This window comes from Coloeus monedula, assembly GCF_965178545.1.
Source record: "Coloeus monedula genome assembly, chromosome: 1".
Classification (NCBI taxonomy): domain Eukaryota; kingdom Metazoa; phylum Chordata; class Aves; order Passeriformes; family Corvidae; genus Coloeus; species Coloeus monedula.
The window spans coordinates 40,114,825-40,142,128 of NC_138781.1; the positions used below are offsets into that span (position 1 = coordinate 40,114,825).

The following is a 27,304-nucleotide window of genomic DNA, read 5'->3' on the forward strand; positions in this document are numbered from 1 at the left end:
CTATCAAAGGTTCCCCAATGAGAGGCTTGAGTGAACCCCTCTCCCCAAGGAACCTTCTCCTGGATGGTTCTATCTTGGTTTACAGAATGTGTTCTGGAGAGCACCTTGGGGTCTGGGGCACACTGATCCCTAGCTACGAAGCTTCTAAAACGTTTAGTCTCTCAGCTTGACAAACAAGTCCAAGAATGCAGGCAAAAAGCACTAAGAATACAGAAGTTGCAAAAAAGGTATAACAGGGGTATAAAAGAAAAGGCAAAAAATCTTCATGGCATCAAAGTTCCAGCTAGGAAGATCACTTTTCTCTTCAAGGAACACTGAACTCAAATCTGTTCTTATCTAGGTGATTGATACAAGCCAATGTAGTTTCAGGAAGAGATTGAAAACGGCAAAGCAACCACCCAATTCTCTTGACTCTCTGTGAGATTCCTCTGTGACAGGAATCACTCCATCAGCTAATGTAGATAAAGAATTCCACATCCAAGCCTGTTGGCAGATCACATATTACAAACATTACCTCCACTTAAGTTGCACCTGTATCTGGTATTCCTGTAGCAATTATCCTTCTGGCTGTACCTTAGAATACTTAATTCAGTTGGGCAGATGAAGACATTGGGTTGCACAAATGGAAGCTGCAAAAGAAGTGTGCTAGAGGACCTCTACATCTTTGGATATGGTTTTGGCAGATGTTCTGATTACAAACACAATCTCTTTAATGTTCAAATTATGTTTTCTTAATGGTGTTTGCCCTGAGTACACTGGCTGTAATTTACAAGCTGCAATCTGGTCTGTGTCTGCTACTGTATTATTGCTCTATTAATACCTATTAAGTCTCTGAAATATATTAAAATTCACGTTCAACACATTTTTCATGGAATGTTTCAGGCTAATGCATATTAAATAAAAAGTCTAACAGCCAGGAAGCAAGTGACACTGTCCAGAATCAAAAAGGAAAAACAGAAGTCTAAATGTGTTTATAAGACATTATTACATTTGGACCTGAGGAGCACACTAACAAGCTAACAGAAATTTGTAGAAAGCCAACAAAGACATTTCTGTCAGTATTAGGAAGTAAAATGAAATCTAAAACAAAATTGGAGGGTTAGCATTTGTATACCTAACATGCATTTTTAGAAGGCATAAATAATATTTCATGGCTCATTGAGTTCTAATAAAACTTAGTTATGTCCCTAAATTTTGTGAATAAAAATTCTGACATTTTACTAAGTATGACTGTCAGTAGGTTTTGGAGAACATCTGATGGCACCTTGGAACACCTGCAGCTTCCCAAGTAACAGAGAACAAAATAAGAATTTTTCAAAACACCAACATATCTTCTATAAGTAAGAAGTGAACAAATGAACAACATCCCAAACATTTAGAAAGAAGAATTACACAGAAAGATTTTTACCACGCAGGTCTGAAATTAATGGTGGTATAAAAAGCTTGAGTAAACAAAGTGCACCTAAATAAGGAAGGAAAGGTGTATGTGAAGGAAGGCACTATACTCCAGTAGTTGGGATAAGAGATTGAAACTACACAGAGATCAGATTTTACTTGGCTGTTCCAGGCATCATGTAAAATACATGGTTTTACTGTTAAATGAGAAAAAAAGAATTCTCACATGAATTTCCTAATCCCAAGGATACAGAGAAACTGATCAAATAACATAAAATTCATCAATTAAAAAAAGCTAGGTAGTACTGTGTAGCAATGGATGACACTTTCCAAGAAGCTCAGCTGGAAGACAGGAAGTCTATACTCTTATGTACAATCCAACACTCCCTGCAGAGACCACATCTCTACAGGATCACTAGAGCTGAATGTTTCCAAGTGGCCCTAATGCCATCTCTGAGATTCTGAGAAATACACACACACACACAAAGAAAAACAAGTCATGAAAGCAATACAAAAGGAAGCAGTATTAATACAAAAGACGTGACTAATACATTGAAAATCCTTGATACAGAGATATGGCTGACTTTACCATTTCCCCCCACCTAATAAAAACAATTGAATTTCCTTGTCTAATAAACAAAATGACATATGAGAAAAGAGTTGATTTTGTGGTCATTGCTTTAGCAGGTTATAAGCAATCATTGTCTCTCAGCCCTCTGAAATGTTACCAATTCCATGCTCCTTTATTTGACAATTATTTTCAGTTTCATAAAATACATTATCAGCAATATATGACCAAATTTTACCATAATTCTTGATTTCACATTTTGCAGATTTTTTTTTCCACAATCCTAATATTCTTTACAGAAGATTTTTTAGACTATAACAAGCTAAGGAAAAAAAGACTGATTTAATGACTGTTGTTAGACAGTCCTCTTTAAACAGCACATTTCATTATCTATATATATTTTATCTATTTTTTTCAATACTGTATTGTGCTGTTTCCCTTTTACCACTGAAAAATTCAAAAAGGAAGTCATTCCACATGCGTTCAGTACCATCAAGAAAGACTATCACACAGGAGAAGTTAGAGTTTTCACATTCAAAAAGCTGTCCCAATGCCAGCCTATAGTCTTCTCATATTCCTTCATGACTATCATGTCTAGAAAAATCTGTGATTATAACTGGAAATTCTGACATCCACAGCAGTGATTAGAAACTGACTTTTGCAGCCCAGTTCTAAACTTCTGGGTTTTGCAGATCAGCTTTAAGCTCGTAATGGAAATTCACAGAACTACAGAATGGCTGAGGGTGGAAGGGATGTCTGCAGGTCATCTGGCCCAAGCACCTTGCTCAAGCAGGGCCACCTAGAGCTCAGCACCCTGGACCACATCCAGAGGCTTTTTGAATAGCTCCAAGAATGGAGAATCCACAGCCTCCCTGGAAAACCTGTGTCAGTGTTCAGTCACCTGCACAGTGAAAATGTGCTCAGGCAGACTCCTGGTTTTCATCTTTGTGCCCACTGCCATTGGTCCTGACACTGGGCACCACTGAAAAGAGCCTGGTTTTGTCCTCTTTGCACCTTCCCTTCAGATATTTATATACTTTGATAAGATCCTCCTCAGCCTCCTCTTCCACATGTGGACAGCCCCAGCTCCCTCAGCTTTTTGTCCTACATGAGATGGTCCTGTCCTTTCATCATCTTTGGGGCCCTTTGTCTGACTCTCTTTGTTGGGCTCTCTCCAGAACGTCCATGTCTCTCTGTTACTGGGAGCCCAGCACTGGACACAGCATTCCAGGTATGACCTCAGTAGTGCTGAGCAGAGGGGAAGGATCACCTTCCTTGACCTGCTGTCAAAACTCCTCATAATGCAGCCCAGGATCCCATGCACCTTCTATGCCACAAGGGCACACTGCTGGCTCATGTTCAGCTTGAGACCTTTTCTGCAAAAATGAATCTGCACATCCTCATTCACCACTCCAGTTTCCACCCTTTTGGTTTCCTTCTTAAGTTTCCTAGTGGCAGTACTAGGACATCCATGCAATCAGCTGCATCAAAAGCAGCTAGGAATGAGGTCAGAAGGCAGCTTTATATCACTACATTTCTGCTTCCAGATTTTATTTTTTAAATAAATTATCAACCTGGGTGTAAGTAGCAGGACCAGAAAGTGAGCCAAGCTCATGGAAATGGGATTTGATCTCTTCAGGAACACATAGATAAGCTTCTTTTTTCAAACAAGTGAGTAATTGTAAGAATATACTTCAATGTAAGATAGCAAGAAGATGCAAAAACTTCTTTTTGAGAGAAGAAAGAGGATGTAATTGCTCAACTGCAAGTAAAAATTTCAAGAAACTTTGATCTTACAGCTCAAAGTGAAATAGGTCTACAACAATTCTCAAGAACTTGCTGTTGTCATCCCTAAGAGGTGCTGTTTCACTCAACAAAACCTTCCACCAGAGTTCTGCTTTATGGGTAAAGAGTAAAGCTATTGCTAGCTCCTCTATCTCTGTACAGCTTTTGCATCTGTAAGACAAGGATCTTAATCTTTACCTAGTTTGGGTGCTAAAAGATTCAGTTAATCAATGTTGGTAAAGCACTTCAGACCCTTAAATTGAAAGCTGTACAGAAATGCAAATTACTAGTAAATCCTCTGATACATTACAAAAATACAGCTGCCTTAACTCATCTAAACAAAACTCTCCAATGTAATAATGAAATTTCAAAACATTTACTACAATTCTTTCCTCCTCCTCCATTTACTTTGTCCCAAGTGACACACAGTAATAACCTTCGCCTCCCTCTAAAACTGAATGGAAAAAAATGGAACAAAACCTCCTTAGATATGAAAGACTAGTATTGAAACACCAACAAATCTGAAGGGTTTTTAAAAACATACAAATGAGCCAGAGCTACAGGACGTCAGTCCCTACCATTAAGGGTATTTAAGCCTTAATATTTAACTTGCTAATGAAGCAAACATAGAATAATTACTGTCAAGCACTTAACACATTTTAGTGAAGAGGATAGATAGAATTTGCTTTAGGAAAAAAACAGCAGTGTGTGCTGCAGTGATGATTACAGAAATCCAGTATAAAATTCACTGGGCTTTCTTTTACAGATTATGTTGAAACATGTTTTAGGATACCCTTCAATATTTTTTAAAGTTTATTTGAATGCAGTGTATTCAGCTTGTCTCTTTGAAAGAGTAAACAGTGAACATTTGCAATGTGCAGTCTTGATAAATAGAAATGAGACCAGAGAGGGGTAACAATCGCACTTCAAAAAAGATGGGTAACCCTCTTCATTTTTAAACAAAAAGATGAAGCTTGTTGCCAAGCATGCTTGGCTGAAGAACTAAGAATATCTTCTAGATCTTTCTGAGGTATACAAAAGAACAGTGCAGCTACAGCGCAATACACAAAATCAAATAACAAATCTTGAAAAATAGCCTGAGGAAATTAATCTCTCCCCTACATAGACATATACTATCTTCACAGGCTGACAAAAACAAGCAGGAATACATGAAGCAATTGAAACAGGTGATAAAAAGGTTAAAAAATGACAAGCTGCGCATAGCTTTGGTTATGTGGAGATTATCTTTTTCCTGCTACTAATTCTAAGAAAACTTAATTTGATTAGAACCTATACATACTTTCCAGGCATCCTGCATTAGGGCACGGTCAGCTTCCAAAATGCCTCTATAGTGGCAGCTTCAACAAAGCTGCCTGAGTACTCACCAGGACAGTATCAGTATGCTGGTTTTTTTGCTGTTCTAGCTCTATATTCCAACCACATTATCTGGTTTTCTAAGTTACATTGGTAAGAAAAAGCTGCAAGAATTCCTCCCTTGTAGGAATTTCCTGATCCCCAGGTTCTGTAGCAATATACCTTGATCTTCTCTGTGTGACCTCAGTGCTATAAGCACCAATGCAAAGGCCACGTGATTCAGAAAATGCATGAGGGAGGCGACTCATTCTTAGAAATGCTTATAATACCTATTTTGTGCGTATGGGCAGTCACACGTCTCAACAAATGAAATTGTAGAGAAGTGGCCTGATCAGATATTCAAATACTCCACAATGTATAGTGATTTCAGCAGAACAGTGCTCGGTTGCTATTGTTGTGTTTTGAGTTTACTGAACCTTTTCAGTAGTTATCCCAAACTTCTGCTCTGTCAAGTACACTCAGTTTCACCTAGTGAAATCTGAACACAAAGTGACTTTTCTAGTGGTGAAAAAATGGTTTGTGCCACTGATTTTCACCCAGCCTCTCTTGCAGCAGTGACTTCCTACTTAGAACAGGACTATGAGAAGTTAGTTCACTGTTGATTAACTGGAACATGACATTTTTCCTTGTCCACTACTCCTTCATGTCAGGAACATCTATTTCCATCCATTCTATAATTATTTTTCAATTAAAAAATCACTATATTGTATCATCATTTAATCTTTCTGAAAGTCAGTGGGCAGGTCACTCAAGGCAAAGCTCCAATGGACTGCCAAGCTTCCTTATTCAGAGAGGGTATTCAAACTGTATGTAAAGGAGCATGGTAAATGTCTGTCTCAAAGAAATGAAGATGACGAATAGGTCAACCTTAATTTAGAGCTCACTGAAGACATCTTTAAAAATAGCTGTCTGCAGTTACAGAGCGCTACACCTCACCCATTTATTTAATGCCTACTCTCTGCAATATAAACCTAATTGCAGAAATGATCCATTCAGCACAACATAATTTAGGGCAAAGAGATTACATTGAGTTTTACAAAAGCCTCTGGGCCAGCTCCTGCTGGCTCCTACAGGTCTTCAGAAGAGGACCATTCATACCAACACTGCCAACAGGTGAAACATTGGTCAGTCCTGCTTCTGCTTGGCACATTGCTGTCCACAGTCTATTTTCATTGGCTGCAACCGGATTACAAAGGATCACAACTGACAGTAGATATGTAACCCTTCAGGCATATGCTGTGTCACTGGCTGTGGGCCAGAGTGTCAGACCCACTACATCAAGCTGACATGTTCTGCTAACATAAATCATCTTGTATAATACCATTGTATCATGACCTGCCTAAAAAAAGGTAAAGAATTAATTGTCATTATCAAGCCAAAGGAATGCAAAACTTCGATTCCAGATACTGCTAATTAAAACAAATTTTTAAAACCTTCCTAAATAATGTCAATAAACATTGTTTCAATGGTTCTATTTACTATTTCACTTCTTTTATGCATGTATTTGTAGAATCTATACATATTACACCCAGGAAGGTACTCTGTGGAACAACTCCATCCCTTTGCTGCCTGGGGACCTGGTAGAAAAGATAAGAAAACCACAAGCAAGCTCAGGGAGCAAATTGTCTGACATCCCACTCTCCAATAGTGTATCCTCATAGTCATGATCTTTCCAGCAGCTATTATCAGTATAATTATCAGTAATAACCAAACTCTTCCTTGTGGAGCCCTGCTATCAAGGATCCAAGATGCCCACAGACTGCTGGAACACCACAGAGCATGTTCTGCTCAGTTCACAAAGTCAGTGGTCTCTTCCCATCCATCAGCACTGCAGCATAGGCTGCATCAGATGCAGAGGCAGTGAGCCCTCTGTATTCAGACCACGTCTTTGGCAAAGAGAGTAATTTTCTGTCTTATGTGGTCCATCTCCTGTTTTCACCTGTTCCTTTTTATCCTGCTCTGGCACTGCTTGCTGCTCTGAAGGACAGCTATCTGACCACTTGTTCAGCCACATGGTCACACACTCGGCAACAGCAATTCACCGTTTTGGCAAGCTTGGAAACATTAGACCTTTTTAAACAAGTACTGCTGATCACACAACATACCACAGACACCATACTTCAGCAACAAGATCTTCCTTCTTTTCTGACACACAGGAATATTGCCACGGTGTTAAAGACTTGTACCTTTTGAGGGCATTAAGAGCAGTACACAGGGTACAAGAACAAGAGTCAGTGCATTTTTAAAAGTTTTGGAACCTTCAATCTTACAGTTCTGCAATACAGCAGTACCACTACCACCATTAGGCCATAAACTGTGCTGAATTCACAAGGCTTTACAAGTCCTGAGGCTTGTCAGCTGTGCTTTTTCTGAATATATCTTTGTTTCAATTGGAACAGTTGTGTTTGTGATTTCTCCAACTGACTAGTTCAATGCCTCTAAATTTTATTTTTACTTTATCTTTGAATAAGGATGGTTTTACTCAGATAGCTGTAAAAAGTGGTTACTCAATGTATAATGAGATACTTACAAGACTAACATAAGGATGTAGTATGAAGAGATACCGGCCTGGTTTGACAGCAGGGGCCTTAAGAGATCTGTTCCTTAAAACACAGGATGCGGTATAGAGGAATTCAGCTATGGGATGGTAAGAGATGAGGCACAGACTTGGCACTAGTAAATATAAACAACTCAGCCATGATCAGCAACAAAATGCAGACCTGGACAAAACTGGGGTTAAAGGTATCTAAGAGAACAAAGAAACAGTATCCAATACATGTAAAATGCACCATACATACCATAAATCCAGATGTCTCATGGAGGTGCAAACCAAAAAACAAAAGGCAAAGGAGTAAAAGTGTGTTAGCAAATGTAGAAAAATGATCTCGAATGGTGGATCATAGACCAAGGAAGATGGAGCCATCAACATGAACATCCTATTCTTCCTAGCACAGGACTACAACAGTTGACAACCCCACCAGAACCAAACCACTGACCTTAAGACACTAAGGAGCAGTGGAAGGGTTAGCATAACTGCCCCAAATGGGGAGAAGCTAAAAAGTGTTTGTAAAGAAAATTAACTGCATTATTATTCTTTTTCCTGCAAGAGATCTAGACTAATAATGATTCTTGAATTAGACTGCTAAGTTTTCAACTATACTAACTTTAAAAAATCATGTATATATATTACTTATATATACACGTAGATATATATACAAAAAATGTTCATGTCTTCATTGTCTGTAAAGATTCAGACTGTAACTGACTACAGATTCCATTTCTAAGGCAAACTCTCAACTAAAAACTATCTGTATTTGCTTACATTGCACCAATAGAGATGGAGGCAGACAAAAGACAGTAATGGAGCTACAGCAAGCCTAAATATGGAACAAAACTGAGTAAATCCCATAACAGTTTAAGTCGGGGAACATGTCCTGACTCGTGGAAATTAGAAACATATGACAAAATACAGCAGTGGACAATGGGTTCAATTATGAACAGAAAACTTTCATAGAAATAAGTTTTTCATTTGGTAGGATATTTGAGGACTCAAAAGTCGAATAGTTTAAAATTACTAGTTTTCTCATTACAATTCTCCCTGTCTCCTGTTGAGAACAGTTGAACACAGAGTATTCATATAATTTGGTTTCTTTCAAGTCACAAAAAAAAATTAATTAGAAGACCTTTGCTTCCAATTGCTGTTATCTGTCTAGACAAATTGAATGATGAAACCTTCAGCTGAGAACTTTTTAATTCAAGTGCATGGTGAATTCATACAGTCAAACCCAAATATTCACAAGTGGCTTCCTCTTTTCACATCTCCTGAAATGCAGTCATTCAGAATTGCTGGTTCTTCCCAAAAGTAGGGCAGAATTCATACATGCTAAAATTGTGTCTATTATTCAGTTTGCGGAAGTCACTGCTAGAAGGTTTCCTCTTTACAGCGTGGACATTTGTTGGTCTTTCTTTAATTAACATAATTCCAAAAGTTCCATAACTAGTCAAATTTCTTGACAAGAAATACCAATAACCTAATCCCAAAAAGTTACAATGTAAGAAACAGTCTTAAAACACATTACTCTGTGCCTGTCAACAGGAATTCCCTTATGGAATAAAACTAATGATTTGGTCCTATGTCAACATCTGATTATTCAGGGATATGAAAGGAGACTGGGAAATGATTCAGACAGAGCACAACATATGTAAATCAGGCTACAGAATACATACACAGTACATTCTCCTGAAAAAGTACTTGTAATCAGATGACTGTAGAAAGTACGTGCATAAAGACTAGAAGGCAGAATGCTACATAATGTCAGGTACTCCACTGCAGCCAAGCAAACTGAAAGAAAGGCTTGCATAACTCCCAGTTCAGATTAACTCACAAATAACCAAAAGTTAGCTGTAGTTCAGTACAGTGTTTCAACATGGTTAATACCACACTTTGAAGGACCTTTTCAATTAGCTAAATAGTAAGGACAGCTATGACTGTTTCTCTGATTTTTGCACAGGTTACATTAAAGATGACAAACATATGAGAAAAAAAGAGCTACGCACCTTGAAGGATACCAGTTATGAACTGGACTGTAACCCAGGAGATGTCAGTTCCATTCTCAACTTTGCTGATGATTTGCTGAATGATATTGAACAACTTAATTTTGGTTTCTGTGTTTCCCTAAATAGGTTTTACCCCTGTTGTTTATACAGAATTTAGCCATACAGGAATCATTCATGTCAGAACTGGCTCTTGTTACTTTTCATACAATGGGAAACACAATGGAAGCTGGTCTCAGTGGAGAGCATCTATGTACTTATGCCATTAACTATTCAACAGCTTAGATAATGGATCTTCTGTAGCCACTGGTTGCCCTACATGCAAAATGCATCAGCTCTTTCCAACAACAGTCAGCATGTCCATTCTGTTGCAGCCAGGAAGGAAGAAAAAATCCTATTGAACACTGAGAAAGAAACAGAAAAGACCACTCATTTCCTGCTTCAAATCAAAGCCTTGGTGGTTGCACATGCCGCCAATCCACTGCTTGTCTTGGAGTTACTGGAGAGAAGGCCAGGGCTAGGGCAGGGAACAGGGGGAACACGGCATCCCAGAATCAGGGGGTTAAGAGGTTACCACAGCACACTGTAGCTACCTGCTGGTGATACCTTAGCTATGATACGCCTTGACCCTTAGCAGACATTTGCTGTCAATATTGCCCCATTGTATCGATGCAAAGGCAGCACCTGATGACTTTCAACATAACATGTATGTGAAAAGAGGATCGATTTTATTATTATTGTTATTTTTTTTTGCATTGTCCACTGGGCCCTTCTTCACTGCTTCACAGTTCGGGACATTGAAGTCACAAAGGTAATATACACCTAAATTGTATATGTAAATGAATGCCAATTAGCTCTTTAAAGCTACAAATTAACCACTGGGGGGAAAAAATGAAGAAAAATGTATACAACATATACCTGTATCAAATTACCTACAAGTAATCGTGCGATGACTGCAAAGCTAATAATTTTCAGCAGAGATAATCACCAAGTGCATCCTGGTTATTTGCAACAGTTATGATTGCCACAGTAGCAACTGTAGAGAAAAGCCTTTGCACTTAGTAAGAATTCCTTACTAAGCTGTAGAGAAAAACACAGCTTCTCTGCTACTGGAGTGAGACATTTTTATCTACGTTTAATACAGTGAATAAATATTGAAATTCTGGAAGTGTCCTGAAGTACTTTTGATTAGCAGCAAAGAATGTATTTAATTTACTGGAGTCTGTTAAAGAATAAAATGAATGTGTACATAAAATGCATATAAATGTACATGACACATTTTATGTACACAGATCTATACAATGTGTGACTACAGACATATAATATGAAGACAGAAATAGCAGTAAAACCAGCTGGTTTTAAAATAACAATGATTTCAGAAGCTATGCCAGTTGCAAATAATGACTATTAACATGTCACTGCATTAGACTTTGCTATTATCCAAACATAAGAAGTGAAATTCCTTCTAAATATTAAAATCATACTGATGGTATTTAATCTGTTTCTAATTCTGGTACAGTGAATCTACATATATTTTCTGTCTGGTCATATTACAAAGCTCTTTTTCTTTACACAGAAGGCATACATGAATATAAATAAGGCTACTGAACTATTGTTCCAGAAAACCTGACTATGCAACAGCTTAAAAAAAATTTCTAAAAATAGAAAATATGTACTATTCAGAATTGTGCTTTTCTCCTAATGTATAGACCTAGAAGCATCTTTCACAATGCTTCTTGTAAAGTGCTTATGCTGTAAACAAACCTAAACAGTCTCATCCTGAAATGATATTCGAAACAGTTCCACATTGGTATTCCATACGGATGCTATTCAATGAGCAAAGCTTGACCCTTTGGTAATCAGCCTCTGCTGAAGTACAGGCAGGTTGACTTCTTTAGGAACAATTCCAAACTCTTTGTTTAGAATCATACATTCTCCTCTTTTGCTGAACAGTTCTTTGCTCCCTTCAGATAGCAGAGATACCTGGGGGGAAAAAAAAATCCGTAGGTAGTTGGAAGTAAGAATTTCCCACTATTCACACTCACCAGGCATGGGATCAATCTTTGTGCTACCAGCAGAAAGCTGATGTATGAGCACGATGTAGAAGCCACGGAACCCCAAAAGTCTATCAAACGAAATGGTTTTAGTTCATAGTTTACAACAGTTTGATGCAGAAATCTCTGGGTGAAATTCTATCATTTATGCTACATACAGGGAATTAGTTTGTCTAATGATCCTCTGACTCAAAATTTATGGACTAGTCTGTGCAGCACACAAATAGAATTAGAGCAGCATGGTGCAAAGGTCTCCCACAGATAATCAATGAAGCCTGAATGCAACATAATGTATTTGTGGGACAGCTTTAACTTATGCTGCTGATGTAACATGTCCAGAGACTTCAGCGCTATGGAGAACTAGTTGAAAGCAAGTCTTTAGCAGCACTTCTTTCACCTTTTCTAATTTCTCTTCAGCCTGCTACATAGAAAATTAGCACAGGAAGTGATGGAGCAGCATCTGTCAGCTTTATAGTGGTGAAACATGTCTCATAATCAAGATATAATACATTATTACAATTATTCTATGAAAATATGATGAAAGCTTTCTCCTAATCAATGCTGTGAAAAAGTAAAACAGGTTGTTTTGGTTTTGTCTCAAAACTCTACCAGTCTCCAATCCAAGTGTAAGACCTCTTCTGAAATTTTCTCAGACTACTTGCATACAATTTGTATAACTCAGATAAATAAAGACCTTCCAAACATTCCTCTTATTTATGTGGTCCCTCGAGAAGCAATGTAATTTTGATTACTGAAGTACTGAAGAATATTGAAGTATACCAGGAATGAAGAAAGGAAAAATATGAAAACTAGTTTGTAGCTTTGCATGCACACTTCAACAAAGGTAGATAGAAATTCCTAAGCTGAAAGATTGTTATTAAAGTTGTAAAGTCAAGTGCACTTAAGGAAAAACAAAACATAGAGTAAAGGCTGACAGCAAACTTCCATTCAGCATGCTACATGGATAACATAAGCATTGCTGTGCAAAAATTAGAATCATAGAATGGTTGTGACTGGAAAAGGCCTTTAAAGATTGTGTAGGCCAATGCTCCTGCCATGGGCAGGGAAGACTTTCATTAGACCAGGTTCTCAAAACCTCTTCCAACCTGACCTTGAACACCACCAGGGATAGGGCATCCACAACTTCTCTGGGCAACCTGTTCCAGTGTCTCACCACTGTCACCACAAAAAACTTTTTCCTTATGTCCAATCTAAATCTACAGCTTTAAGTTTAAAACTGCTGCCCCTTATGCTGTTGCTACAGGCCCTGGTAAAAAAATTTCTCTTATAAACCCTTTTTAAGTATTGAAAGGCTGCAATAATTTCTCCCTGGATCCCCTTTTGTCTGAGCTTTTGAACCTGACTCCTGTTCTACGTGCCTACCCTGTCTACCACCTGCCCTTACTGCAAACCGTTCTCTCTTCTCTTGGTCAGATCCGCCACAGGCGGTTCTTCCTTCTGCCCATACCGATCTCCTTTTCAGAATTCCTGTATTCCATCTCCTGTTGTTCTTGGCTCTGTATTAGATGTATGCTCATTTCCTAGCTTCTGTCTCATCAGTTGTTGCTTATCAGTTCTTTGCCCAAGCATTACCTTAAGATGATGAGACAGACTCTGTTCTGATGTCTAGACTTGACCTGACAATATTTCAGTACTCTATTAAGGCTACTGTTAAGCATATACCTACTACTGTGGGGTTTTTCTGAAATTATGACACGGGCACAGATTTGTTAAGTGAAGGATGAAATTCATGCCTCTGAGGGAAAAAAAAAAAAAAAAAAAAAAAAAAAGAAGAAAGGTATTTTCCTGGCCAAATCTTAAATCCTTGCTATAACACACAAGTTAATAAAGATTAAAATTACTAGGATGTTTTTAATATGGGCAAGCAAGGTGGGCCAAAGTTTCTTATCTTCAGTGCCTTCATTCAGTGCTGTAAAAGCTAAAATCTTTCCGTTCCTTCTATGGCACAGATTTCTAGAACTGTAGGACTCCTCAAAAACATGGAAAACTCAGGAGATTGAGAGGATTTACAGATACAATGTCACAGTAAGATAAACAGTTATTCCTTCTTTTTATATAATTTTCCCATGATTTGTCTTAGTAAAAGCTTTCAAATTAACTTTCAAAACTGGAGTTGATGCTATGATGAGGCCTAAAAATTATCTTTATGGAGTATCATGTCAGAAATATGAAGATTTCCCTTATCAGTAAATGGATGTTCTGCTACAAAAAGGGAGTATTCAAGGACAAAGCACACAACCACAATACTCAGAGGAAAACTGTGCCTGTTAGTACTATTCTGACATCTTGGAATAGCTTTTGTTCTGTCTTGCATCGCTATATCAAAACACCCACCTACATAACTCCGTGCAATTCCTCCTCTAGTCATAGTCATTAAGGAGATCTTGAAACGGGTACAAAAGAATTTTTCTTTGTATGGCCCTGATTTCTGAACACTGAGGTCAATTTCAACTTCCATTTCTTCCCAAACTTTCAGATTGTCTTTTATTTAGTCTAAGAGGTCCCAAAATGCCTTTCAACATCAACTTGCTATGACATGGAAGGATATTACGTTTTTATCAGCTAAACGGCCCCAGCTGGACCAAACCATTAAAGCCTCAAAAAAACCCCAACCGACCAAAAAAACCCAAACCAAAACAACTAATAAAACTCCACAACTCTCCCCCAGAAAAAACCTCAAGCCAAACCAAGCAAAAAAACCCAAACCAAACCAACTTCCCCTTGACTTCAACTGAAAGTGTTCACAGCAGCTGTATAAGAATGCTTGCACAAGAATGATTCCAGACTACACTGAGCTTTCTGAACCAGCTTATGTAGGAAGGTACCTTCTCATTTGATGTTGACAGACTTTATCTTTGCTCTATGCAGGAATTCTGCCATGCAGACATCTCAGACGCACAGTTGTTCTCAAATATTTTCAACAAACTGGTAGAAAGACCTGCTTCAGAATTGCAAGGACAATCCCATCTTATCTTGGCAAAACACGTCTGTGATGACAGATGCTTCTACTCAAAGATGGAGTGCTCATAGAACAATGTCTGAGAACTCAGGGCATGTGATCTCTGTAAGGGATCAGAGCCATCTGCCTGCTGTTGAAAACAGTCACTCCCACAGTCCAAATGCTGACTGACAGCTTCATAAACATGCACTTTTTCTACAGGCAGTGTGGACTTCAGGCATTTCTAGTGTCAGGAGACCACTTAATTTTGTGTACATCACTCAACTGTATCAATGACTTGGTACCTACCAGTCAGCCTAAATTCAGGCCACATACTCTTTCATTTTTTCCAACAAGAGGTGAAATGCACCTTTCTACTTATCTCATTGCTAAAGACAATCTTCAGCTTGAGTGAAGGAAGAGGTTTTGCATCAATGACAATCCTACCACATGATCAGGTTATTCTGGTACTTGCACCAGATGGATCCCCAGGATCACTTCTCTGTTCTACACCACACAATGTCAGGAATCACAGCCAGGTTATCTTTTATACCTAGCAGTACTAATACGAGCCAAGTCTAGCAGTCTTGATGCTAACTAGTTGCTAAAGAGCAATAAACAGTTTCTTCTACAGTCGTTATCATTCTGACTCACAGGAAAAACAAGCCTAAAATAAAAAAATTAAAGACTAACTTACTAACCAAAGTGGGAAAAATGTCTTGTTATGGTACTGTAATACCAGGGCAAATAAATAAAATTCTCTTTGTCATTAGCTTACTATTCACCCATGAAATAACCAGAACATTTCTGCAATTCTCTAAAAATACAGTTAGCAATAAGTTTTTCTCACCTGACCATTTGATTTTGACGTGAAGAGCTGCTAATACCCTAGAATCCAAAGCATATATTTTTTCCTAGTTTATAAATCATCATTTCTGTAGATTTTGACCATTATCATGAAGGCTGGACACGTATCTTCTGAATGCAGCCTATATCTGTGCAGCTGTAACAACTTGGTTAAAATTATGTTTCTAGCAAGTGTGAAAAGGCACAGTGTGACAATTGCCATGTGCAGCAGGGAACCCTATCTAGCAAGTGCCTTTTAATCCATCTCTTGGCCAAATGTTTGTCATTGGAACTCTCTATATTCATCCATGTGACAAATATTAGTCACTGTCTAATGCCAGGAGCTGAATGAAACTAAAGCTAGGATCAATTGCTACACCAGGTTTTCATGTTGCTTCTAATTTCTGTAGGAGCTGTGGCTTAGGAAAGATAGGCCAATACTGCCTCTTAGTGGAAGGACAGCTGACTCAAAAGGTGAAGTGAGTGCTGGTCTGTGGAAATATACTGGAATACTTCAAGTGCCACACAGACCCTCAGCTGGCAGCCATCAGAACTGCAAGGGAGTAAATGAAAGACTGTTGCAGTCAAAAATGTTTAGTAGTGATGATGATGATGATAATAATAGTAATAATAGTAAAATAATAATAATAGTAAAAAGTACTTCTGAGCTTTGGCAAACTTCTTTACCTCCTTGGGGAGAAGTACAATTCAACAGAACGCTGGTAGGACTTGCTGGCCAAAGCAATCTTCTTTTGTATGGGTGAGAACTAGGAATCTACATGGACAACCATTTGGAAGAAGAAAACAATTAACAGATACCCGGCAACATTAGTGGAAATGGTTCCAGGTGAGAATTAAAAGGAGCAGAATGTCTTAAATCACCTAGATTTCACCAAGTCAAAAGACCTACTTTAGATTCCAGGAGTGTTGGAGCTGTGCACTGTCATTTATTGTCTAGTTAGGTATGTTATAGAACATTAAAAAACCATTAACTAAACTAAGCACAAATTTGAATCTGTTAGTCATCTAACAGAATTAAAGAGGTACACTAACGTTGAAGAATACTTAATTAACATGGTAAAAATTTGCAGGCAGAAAAAGCTCCACTAATGCATTTCTATTTTCAAATTATGGACCATAGACCAAATACAAATGAGGGCTGCCTCAAACAGGCACAGTCCAGAATTTGCTGTCATTCCTGAGCTATATAATCCTTCTGTGAATAATACCATGAGATATTCTTTGAGTAGTTAAAAATGTATAGCTATCATTACAGCCAGACTTGACAGTTTTCCTCTTCATGAAATAGCTCTTTCTAACTACAAAATTTGTTGCTTCTCTATTTCTAAAATTTCAATGACAATGGAATAAATTTCACTGAAGAAAGCTGAGAAAATTATATGTGACAGCATATCAATATATGCATTTGGTTATGAACTCTGTTTCCTTCTAGTCTTACTTGCACTGTAACCATTTTTCTTCCTACAAAACAAATGTTGAAGCATTTCTCACAAACAGACGTAGTCATTTGAGCTTGTATGGTTTTGGCTGGGATGGAGTTAAATTTCTTCATAGTAATTTGTATGCTGCTATGCTTTGGATTTGTGCTGAAAATGGTGTTGACAACATATCAGTGTTTTAGTTATTGCTGAACAACACTTACACAGCACAAGGGCCTTTTTTGCATCTTTTCACCACCCCACCACTGAGTAGGCCGGGAGTGCACAAGAAGCTGGGAGGGGATACAGCTAGGACAGCTGACCCCAACTGACCAAAGGGATATTCTACACCATATGGCATCATGCTGTGTAATAAAAGCTGGAGGAAAGAAGAGGGAAGGGCAGGGTGGAACATTTGGATTTATGGCACTTGTCTTCCCAAGTAATCGTGAGATGTGATGGAGTCCTGCTTTCCTGGAAATGGCTAAGCACATGCCTGCTATTGGAAAGCAGAGAAGGAATTACCTCCTTTGCATTGCCTGCAGGTGCAGATTCTGCTGTACCTATAAACTGTCTTTACCTCAAGCAAAGAGCTTTTCCATTTTTATTCTTCCAATTCTCTTCCCTGTCCCAGTGCAGGGGAGTGAGAGAGTGGTTGTGTGGTACTGAGGCTGACCATGGAAGTGGAACCACAACCAGAGCTACAGCATTCAGCTGAACACAACTCCTATCACTGATGGCTTCATTTTTTCTTATAACTGAGTTTCTGTTTGGGTTAAGTCTCTTCAAGCAATTTTAAAAACAGATTTCTGTGTGAATTTGGGTATTACATGTGTACTTTAATATAAAAAAGCAGGATGAAATTTTGAAACTGGTATTCACTGCCATATTCATAAATAGCCTCACAAACAAGGAGCTGGCCTCTTATGCAGTATAATATTAAATCAGAAGGCAGAAAAGAGAGAGTGGCACAATGGTTGTGAACAGAATAATTTTGAAACATTACAGGGGTTTTTTTATGCATGTTTACCAAATTTCTATATAAATAAGTAATACAATTGGAGTGCTGAGTAATTTCAGGAGATTAGTGATAAATGGGCACAAGTTGCTTATTCAAGATAAAGCTGAGGGTCATTATCCTCAGCTGGTCATTAATCCCCATGAAATGACTGGTATTGAGATAGTAATTACTACTATAATGAAAATGGGGGGAAAAAAGCAGCATGACATTTTTCTTATGAAGCTGTCAGTTTCTAAAAAATTCATGTTTCTCTCATCACCCGATCAAGTTGCTTAAATCATTTTTAACTCTTTGTACAGTTTATTTGTCCTACTACCATTTTCGTGTCATCACCTCACTTAAGGTTTGGTTTCCCATCTTACATTCTTGGAATTTCAGAAGGGCACAGCAAGGGGCAAAAGTGATGGGAAAGACAGACATAGCACATAAATTTCCCCAAACCAGAAAATAAATAAAACATATTTTCAGAATTTTTTCTATAAAGTGTGTTTCATAATGAGGTAGAAGATTGCATTATGATGTTATCTAGCTGTTTATTCTGCATTTAATAGTGCTTTTAGCCATAGTACACATTCCAAATCTTTGTTCTAAACCAGGATTCACCTTGTAGCCTTACAATATATGGAACTGATGTCAATGTCAACTTGGTCAGAAAACATGAAGAAACTTGGCCCTAAAACAAAAAACATCTTTAAACATTTGCAATTTTGCAAATCAAGTTTGTGGCGTTTTGATGTGTCTTCTAAGGAGTTTTGAGCCCTTGAAGTTCTTTTCCTTCTCATTTCTACTAGAAAAGCTAGAAACATAGTATGAGCTGAAGGGAAGGCAATTTGTTCCCTGCTAGAAGCACTGTCATTCTGTTTCCACTGTAAAAGACCCACACATGCTGCATCATTACAACTTAGAAAATGAAAAACTCAATCTAAACTAAAAGCTTTTAACATAACATAAGTAAGTTTAAAAATAGTATTGCCCTATATATTGCTAGAGCAAACAAGATACAGATATTCATTACTCTTACTACTTTTTTCTGAAGCTCTTCTGTGAACACTTTTCTAAGAAGTGGATCTCAGGAAAGCCACAGGATGGATTGAAGTTCTGCTGGAAAACTTGCAGTTGCTTCTAAAATGTCTCACTGTATGTAAAGAGGAAGTAGAGCCAGGCTCAAAACAGCTTTAGGCAAGAATGGCTCATGGGATGTTGCTGTGAGGGCTGCAAACCAATTACTTTGTGATGAAATAAAACCAGATAATGGTGGATACTGATAAGTGACTTGCAGTGCAGCTCAGGAAACTGATTTGTTCTTCTAGCTTACTTATGTTGTTTGGAGAGTTCGAGGTGAAGCCTACTGATTTGTGTCTGCTAGCCAAATGAATCATTCAATACTGGACAGCTATCAAAACTGGACTCTGGCTATTTGGAGAGAGTGTGAGCTGCGAATAAAAAAAAAAATTGCTTAAGTTCTGAAAGCTCTGAATGGCACTGAGCAGAACACACCTCAGAAAACAGCAAGTTCTCTGGAAATATAGACATGTGTTTGACAGCCAAGGCTAAAGCATGGCCTGTTAGTTTTCTGGAGGAAAAAATATAAGTTATTTGGGAGTAGAACATTGCCTGGGAAACAATGTTATAGTTACAGGGGAACCAAACATAATTGTGCATCACAGCATATAATAGGATTCAAAAGTGTCCTAGGTTTGCATGGACAGGTTTTGGGGGGTGGGGGGGAGTGGGGGGGCGGGCTACTGGAGTGGATTCCATGAGAAGCTGCCAGAAGCTTCCCCCATGTCTGACAGAGCCAATGCCAGCCGGCTCCAGGACTGCTGCTGGCCAAGGCTGAGCCAATCAGAGATGGTGAAAATGCCTCTGTGACAAGAGATTAAAGAAGGAAAAAAGTTATTGTTCAGATTTAGTTGTGCTCAGAGAAGAGCAGGGTGAGGGGAATATGTGAGAACAACTCTGCAGACACCAAGGTCAGTGAAGAAGGAGGGGCAGGAGGTGTTCCAGGTGCTGGAGCCGAGCTTCCCCTGCAGCCTGTGGTGAAGTCCATAGGGAAGCAGCTGTGCCCCTGCAGCTCACAGAGATCAGTGGGAGTGCAGAGATCCCCCTGGAGCCTGTGAGGGAGATCCACACTGGAGCTGGTGGAGGATGCCTGAGAGGAGGCTGTAAACCCATGGGAGGCCTATGCTGTAATAGGCTCCTGGCAGGGACCTGAAGACCCATGGAGAGAGGAGCCCAGACTGGAGCAGGTTTCCTGGCAGGACTTGTGACCCTGTGGGGGACCCACGCTGGAGCAGGCTGTTCTTGAAGGACTGCACCCCATGGAAAAGTGACCCACATTGGGGCAGTTCATGAAGAACTATATCCCATGGGAAGGACTCAGGCTGGAGAAGTTTGTGGAGAACTGTCTCCTGTGAGAGCAACCCCACACTGGAGCAGGGGCAGAACTCCTCTCTCTGAACAGTGGCAGGAACAACCTGTGATGAACTGACTGTAACCCCCATTCCCTGTCTCTCTGCACCACTTTAGGGGAGGAGATAGAGCTCGGGAAAGAGAGCTCTCTCCGGGGAGTGGTGGAGGTATTTTTAAGATTTGTTTTGCTTCTCATTATCCTGCTCTGATTCTGATCAGTAATAAATTCAGCTAATATTCTCAAGTTGAGTCTCTTCTGCCTGTGACATGAATTGGTGAGTGATGCCTCCCTGTCCTTATCTCAATTCATGAGCCTTTGTTATATTTTCTTTCCCCCACCCAATTGTGGAGGGGAGTGACAGAGCAGCTGTGGTGGGTACCTGGCATCCAGCCAGGGTCAATCCACCATAAAAAGCATAGTAAAAAACAAATTGCTGGTGACAGGCCAGCAACAGGGTTGCAGTAAGACTGTCTTGTATCTGCCAGCAAAAGCCAGGACATGCTATAGTGATACATATGCAGTGGAGTTGGGCAAAATCTGCAATAGCTGTTATATGCACACCATTAACAAATCTAAGCAATTAAAATTAAAAAAAAAAAAAAAACCCAACCGTATCTAGACAACATACAACTTAGCTTCTGAGGAGATTCATATCTATGAGATTTCACTCCATTCCTCCAAAATTCACTCCAAAATCAATTTTGTCTTTGCTACAAGTCTCATGAAGAAAACACAGATCAGCACTGATTGTGGATAACATACTACCAGTGCTGCTAAAGAAGTTGAGTGACCCAGGGGAAACACAATGTGCTTTCCAATTTCCCAGTGCTGCTGTGAAAATCAAAGACATAGCACATCCACCAGTGTGAGTAAGGATGAATGTCCACTGGCCTTCTCCAGACCCTACATATGTGTGCAAATGTACTGCCTGGTCTTTCACGCGTTTCCTTCCGCAGGATAAACACAGCATCGAGAAGAATTCCTTATACTACACTGTCATCCCATGTAGCTATGAAGAATATTCTTTTATGTCTCCTTTAAAATAACATTTTTAAAGATTTAGAATCTTAAGTTAGTTTTCTGCAGAACAGCTACTCTCTAAGGAATTCTAGCACAGCAGGAAAAAAAAGTAGTCCTGAATAAATCAGCAAAAAAGACTGTTTATTATTTCACTGCTGTTAGTCCCATGTGCATTTCTATGGCACTTATATGTTGAAAGTACCAGCATATGTGCCTGCAATCTTGAAGCATGCTCTACATTTCAGCAATTACATTTACTGCAATAGGACCCAAGGGAATGAAATGAAGTTGCACTGGGGGAAGTTCAGATTGGACATCAGGAAAAGGGTCCTCACTGGTACTGGCTCCCCAGGCAAGTGATCACAGCACCAAGCCTGTCTGAGTTCAAGGAGTGTCTGGATGATGCTCTTGGTCATATGGTTTAGTTTCAGGAAGTCCTGTGAGGAGCAGGGACTTGGATTCAATCCTTATGTGTCCTTTCAAAATGGGATACACTATCACTGATTTCCTTTAATAGATACCTTATCTCTGTAGTAGTTCTTGTAAAACACTGAAATACATATTCAGCATACACCTCCTTCATTGCAGTTAATTAAAGTAAGACTCTTTTTATTAGTCTGTTTGTGAGATGAATGCCTATACTACTACAACACATTTGTACATTTATAACAGGACATGGTAGACCTTGATGTCTTTTTTTTTTTTAATAAGTTGTGCGATATTTTTTCTACGGCATCAAATCCTGGGAGCTTGTCATTAGGGCAAAAATTTTGAGATACTTGAAAACATTTATAAAGACGTTTGTTAGACCTCATGGCTGAAAAGTAATCTGTAAACATAATTCAAGTACACCCCAAAGGTTTAAAGATTAAACCATTATTTTATTTTGGGAGTGTTAAATCAAGATTTCCAATTCTTTGAGCTGGCAGCTGCAAGACACTTGCAAGCTGAAATACCAATTTAATGAGTAGCCTATAGAAATATTCAGACTACCATTAGAAAATTTTCAAACTTGAATCATACTAAAAACTTTGCAGAGATAAAAAATAACTGAAAAATACTGCTGAGGCACCAGGAACTATAAATTTTTAAAACCTCTTAATACTTATATTACCAAGGGCAAGGGGTGGGGACAGTTTGTTCGTTTGTTTTCAAAAACCTAACTGCAGTCTCCCAGACTTTAAAATGGTGACTAATGTAAAGACAAGAACAGACTTACTCAATTAAAGTAGTTAATTTTTTTTTGCACTAAGGATTATTTGAGATGACAAACAATAGGACAGCAGGTGAAAAATATAACAAATGCTAGGCTTATAATGACATATTTCTTATATTTTCTTTCTTGTGTCAAAATTTTCCTGCAGGAACGATACACTATCTTGAGGACAAAGCATCTACCTAGTTTCAAAGACCACTGCATTTTTTCATCCCCTGCTCTTTTGTGCTAGTAAACACGTTGGTTTTTGTGCTGTACTCAAGTATTTTGCTAAATATATCAGCTTTATCCTTTAAACCCTGTAATGACAGAGTATTGAAATAAAATATACTTCTATGTAACAAACCTTTTGTTCAGGTGTGGGTTTATGTGGGAAAAAAAAGTGAGGAAATTGTGGCTAAAAAAAGCTGCCTAGATTAGCTAATAAATCCCACATACATTTCTTCCAGTCCAAGCATCCACGTATTATAATAAACCACATACTGCACTAAGTTTAAAGTGAATTGCAGTCACGTAAACAGGAAGACAATACATTTGGGTTTAGCACATCATAATTAACTTTTTCTTTTTAAATTGGCTAGACTGACCTGTTAAAGAGAAACTGTAATAACCACTTTCCACTAGAACCTCTTCAATTAGAGTCTACAAGTTAAAAGAACTTAATTTCAGTGAATTATTTTCATTAAAAGTAATAAATGAAAACATATAGGTACATATACATCTTACCTGCAACTGCTGATATGTCATCCCTTCTGCCATGCCAGAAGTGCCAAGAATGCCTTAAAGTGAAAGGCAAGTAATGTTATACTATTGAATTTGGGATTTATGCTCCCTTATCAGTTTCTTAGCAATTCCACTACAAACATAATGACAGAGATGCTTCATGATCAGTAACTCCCACTGAGTACAATGACCCCCTGTAGAGGTGGGGTCATTTATGGCATGATATGAATGTTTGATGCACACACATTATGGAAGTATTCTAGCCAATGAAAAATAATTTAAAGACTTTATGTAACAGAACTCAGAAGTGCAACTCTCTTATTTTTTTCCACTTACAGTAGAAATTTACAGGGGAAAGGGCACACAGCCAGCAGCAATTTGTGAGGACAAAAGTATTGTCTGCAGGTTAAGAGATTCAAGAATTAAAGATAATGAGCATCTCAACAAATTGCATTATCGTCTCCGGGAACAAAATAACGCTCATATTTAAAGTGATTGTTAGGGACTCATTTCCTACTCAAATATCACCCTTGACACTTAGTATTAATTTTGGTTTTTGCAATAAGCTGTGGAACAGATATGCTATTTTCAACACAAAGGCCATCAAAACGAAAGCTTCTCACTCTACTCTCTGGCACCACAGATTTTAATGTTACTGTATCCTCTAGTCCAGGGATTGCAACATAGCTTTTTCTGTATTTAGAAGAATGTAAATGGCACAATGACATTTACACTCTTCTTTGTGCACATTTCCTTTATGTCCATTGCACAAAAAAAGCACATAATAAAAAAGTCTCTGAACCAGGAATTGTAGTTCCCCACCCCAGATGACGCCACAGCTGGTAGGTTTGATTATACATGGTGTTTATGATTTGTCTTGCTGAGTATCACTAGTCCAAAGTATAATGCAGTGGTAAGCTGCATTTCTTACCATGAATTAAACAAAACAAAACAAAAACCAACCAACCAAACAAAAACCCTAAACCAAAAAACACCAGACCAGAAAATCAGTATAGTCAACATAACTTTATTGTCTTTAAAGACTGATCTTGGAGTAGCAATTCCTTCTGCTTTGATACCATACACTTTATTAGAAATATATATGCCACTATAGAAGTTTATCATGTTTTGTTTACCTTTACTATCATCTGGAAGCAACATATTTCCACCTGAAGAAAGATGTACCCCATGCCAATCTGCTGTGAAGATGTTGGGTTCAATCAATTCAGGAGAACCTTGCAGCAGCTTGGAAAAAAAAAAAAGAGAAAAAGGAAAAGAGATACCTGAAATCTCCATCCTTCCCAATTTCCAAAACTTCAGACTTCTAGGAGGCAGCTTACCCTTTTCTATGTTTCCCAGTGCAATCAAAATCAAAAAGTCAAAAGAAATTTCAGGCCTTTTTAGATTAATGAAAAACTGGTGAACACAATTATGAACGTCCTACCTTCTTCTCTCTAGAAACACAGAACATTGCATGCTGCATTTAGTATAAAGCACTGAATTCTCCAGATGATCTGAATAAAATGTAAAACTATACATTAGTGTGAAGATGAACAGGAAAGTGTATTTCTTGAATCTATGAGAGAAGCAGCTGATGACTCTGGTTTTTAAAATTGTGGCTTCAAGTGAAATTGTTAGCCCATATTCAAGTGGTATAATTCCTATTAAAGGGATCCCAGCACTCTTGAAAACTCAAGGTCAGTTCAGCTACTTGATTATATGAGCAATGATACTGACATTAAACTTAAAAACATCTAGTTTTGAAAATATCCACTGGTAACCACTCTGACAGGACTATCCACATGTACAGGAGAGAAATTCCGGTCATGCATTTCTGCAGCATGGTAACACTTCACTCTTACGGAAACAGAAGAATCTCTGTTGTTGGAAGACCTTTACCCCACCACTGATCAGTGAAGGAATCTTTTCATCTGTAAATCTAATTAGGTTTTCTACTATAGCATAGTTAAAATCCCATTATTTTAAAATGTTATTTCCAGAAATTGTACAATCTCATAACAACATTTGCTGTAAGAATTCAACCTAATTCTTTCCTCTATTTAGGTTTCTCTCACTACCTCCAAATGATATCCATTTATCCATTACCTCCAAATGATATCCACATATCACCCAATACATTTACAGTGCTGTTTTTGGTAAATTATGTAACATTTATGGTTATCAATTCTCCATCCTTCTAACTGCACTTTTTGTTGTTGCTTTCTATTAATAGAATGTGACTATTTCCTTTAAGGTACAATGCCCAGAATTGGATTCAATATTTCAAACATTTTCAATTTACTACCATTTACTTTTTAAATAGAGTATTTCTTCCCTTTTCTGCAGGTTTAAATCTAATAGTTTTGAAGCTAACACAGTTTTACTGTTGATAGCATTTACAAGTAACTTCCTTTATTTCTGAACACCAGAAAATTAGGTTAATTTTATAAAAAATACTTGATTTTTCTTATCGTATTTTTGGGTATCCTTTTCTGAGAACATCAACTCAATACACAATGAGCAGGTATTTCTTAGATTTAGTGTTATGGATGAAATACAGGAATTGTTTAATGTAAATCCCAACTTGGTTTATAGGATAGCACAAAACCGATAGCTCAGAAAGAAGCATCTTTAACTACCTTTCTAATGTACTACCAATGTGCCACCTTCCAGGAAGTTTTAGAATCTCAGGTTTATTATTACAGAAGCAAAGGGAGGATCCAGCATTTGGGGTCATCTGTTTTGTAGCAAACAATGACATAGAAGCTGCCATAATTCAGTGGAAGTAGGTGATAATCAAATTAAGTCACAGAGGAGAATTATGTGTATGACAATAAGTCACCACAGTCATCAAATTCTAGGTACAATAATATATCTAATAACTGCTTTATCATCAATTAATAAATGAAATATCTTAGCTTCAGTTTCCCACACTACACAGATGCCAAGGAAGTACACTTATATTTTTGTGCTACAAATATCAATACATGTTTGAATAGAAAGAGAGACAAACTTGGCCACAAGTAGTAAATGGTATACCACACCTTTTTGATTTCTGATTTCAGATTACAAGGATTGCTCTGCTGACTGAGAGGGATTTCTTGAATCTCTCAATGATTCTCCTTTTCAAGTTGCATTGCAAAGCTGGAGGAAGCTACATGAAACAAAGAAACATGTTTCCACCATTCAGTTATGCAGGCCATAAAAATGACCCATTCAGAAGTGCCATTATTGAAAAATGTAGCTACACTGCAAGAGGAAACATTGATATCTAGTAGCATGGTGAAAAACAACAGTGCAAGACTTGATTTAGTGGCATATTATAATATCTTAGGCTTGGCTTATCATACAACTCAGTTCCTCTAGCCTTGAAGGTAAACATCATTCTAAGCCCACCACTAGTAACACCAGGTTTGCCTCCCTGATCAAAGTGCTAGTATTTGGGACATTTTTCTACAGATGAAGCACATAGAACATTAGACTAGATTTCATGTTGGCTATAATGAGTCACTCCATCTGAAATGAATGGAATATCAAGAAGCTTAGCCCATCATTCAACGTGCATAGAATGGCTTCAACAGGCTCTTTTAAGGTACTTATGGGTCTTAATACAATTCAGAGCATCCCTTTTGCTCGAAGCTTCCCAAGGGAGGTAATTTACCTTTCACTTGTCTATAAAGCTTAACTGATTCAGTATACTTTTTCCTCCTTTATCTTTTTGGTTGAAAAAGAACACATTTTTCATCTATATTACAAAAAACAAACAAAAAACCAACCAAGCAAAAAACAACATCAAAAACCCAAATAAAACACCCACAAATCCTACTCTATTGTCCTTAAAGTCTTCAATAGAGAGTCCAAAGAATGTGTTTTCCTTTAAAATAATTTTTATGCTCCAACAGTAAATGTACAGTTTCAGCTGTTGGTCACTGCAATG

General features: G+C 38.0%; 1 protein-coding gene across 1 annotated transcript in view; it reads right to left on the minus strand.

The window, feature by feature from the left end:
- Positions 1-6,155: 6,155 nt before the first annotated feature.
- Positions 6,156-27,304, minus strand: part of NEK10 (NIMA related kinase 10) — a gene marked incomplete at both ends in the record, with an annotated part of 98,881 nt that continues 77,732 nt past the window's right edge. The window contains 6 exon segments of the mRNA XM_082302501.1: positions 6,156-6,298; positions 23,232-23,286; positions 23,371-23,423; positions 24,504-24,612; positions 26,412-26,458; positions 26,461-26,521. Of these exon segments, the coding sequence (XP_082158627.1) occupies positions 6,156-6,298; positions 23,232-23,286; positions 23,371-23,423; positions 24,504-24,612; positions 26,412-26,458; positions 26,461-26,521 (468 nt within the window).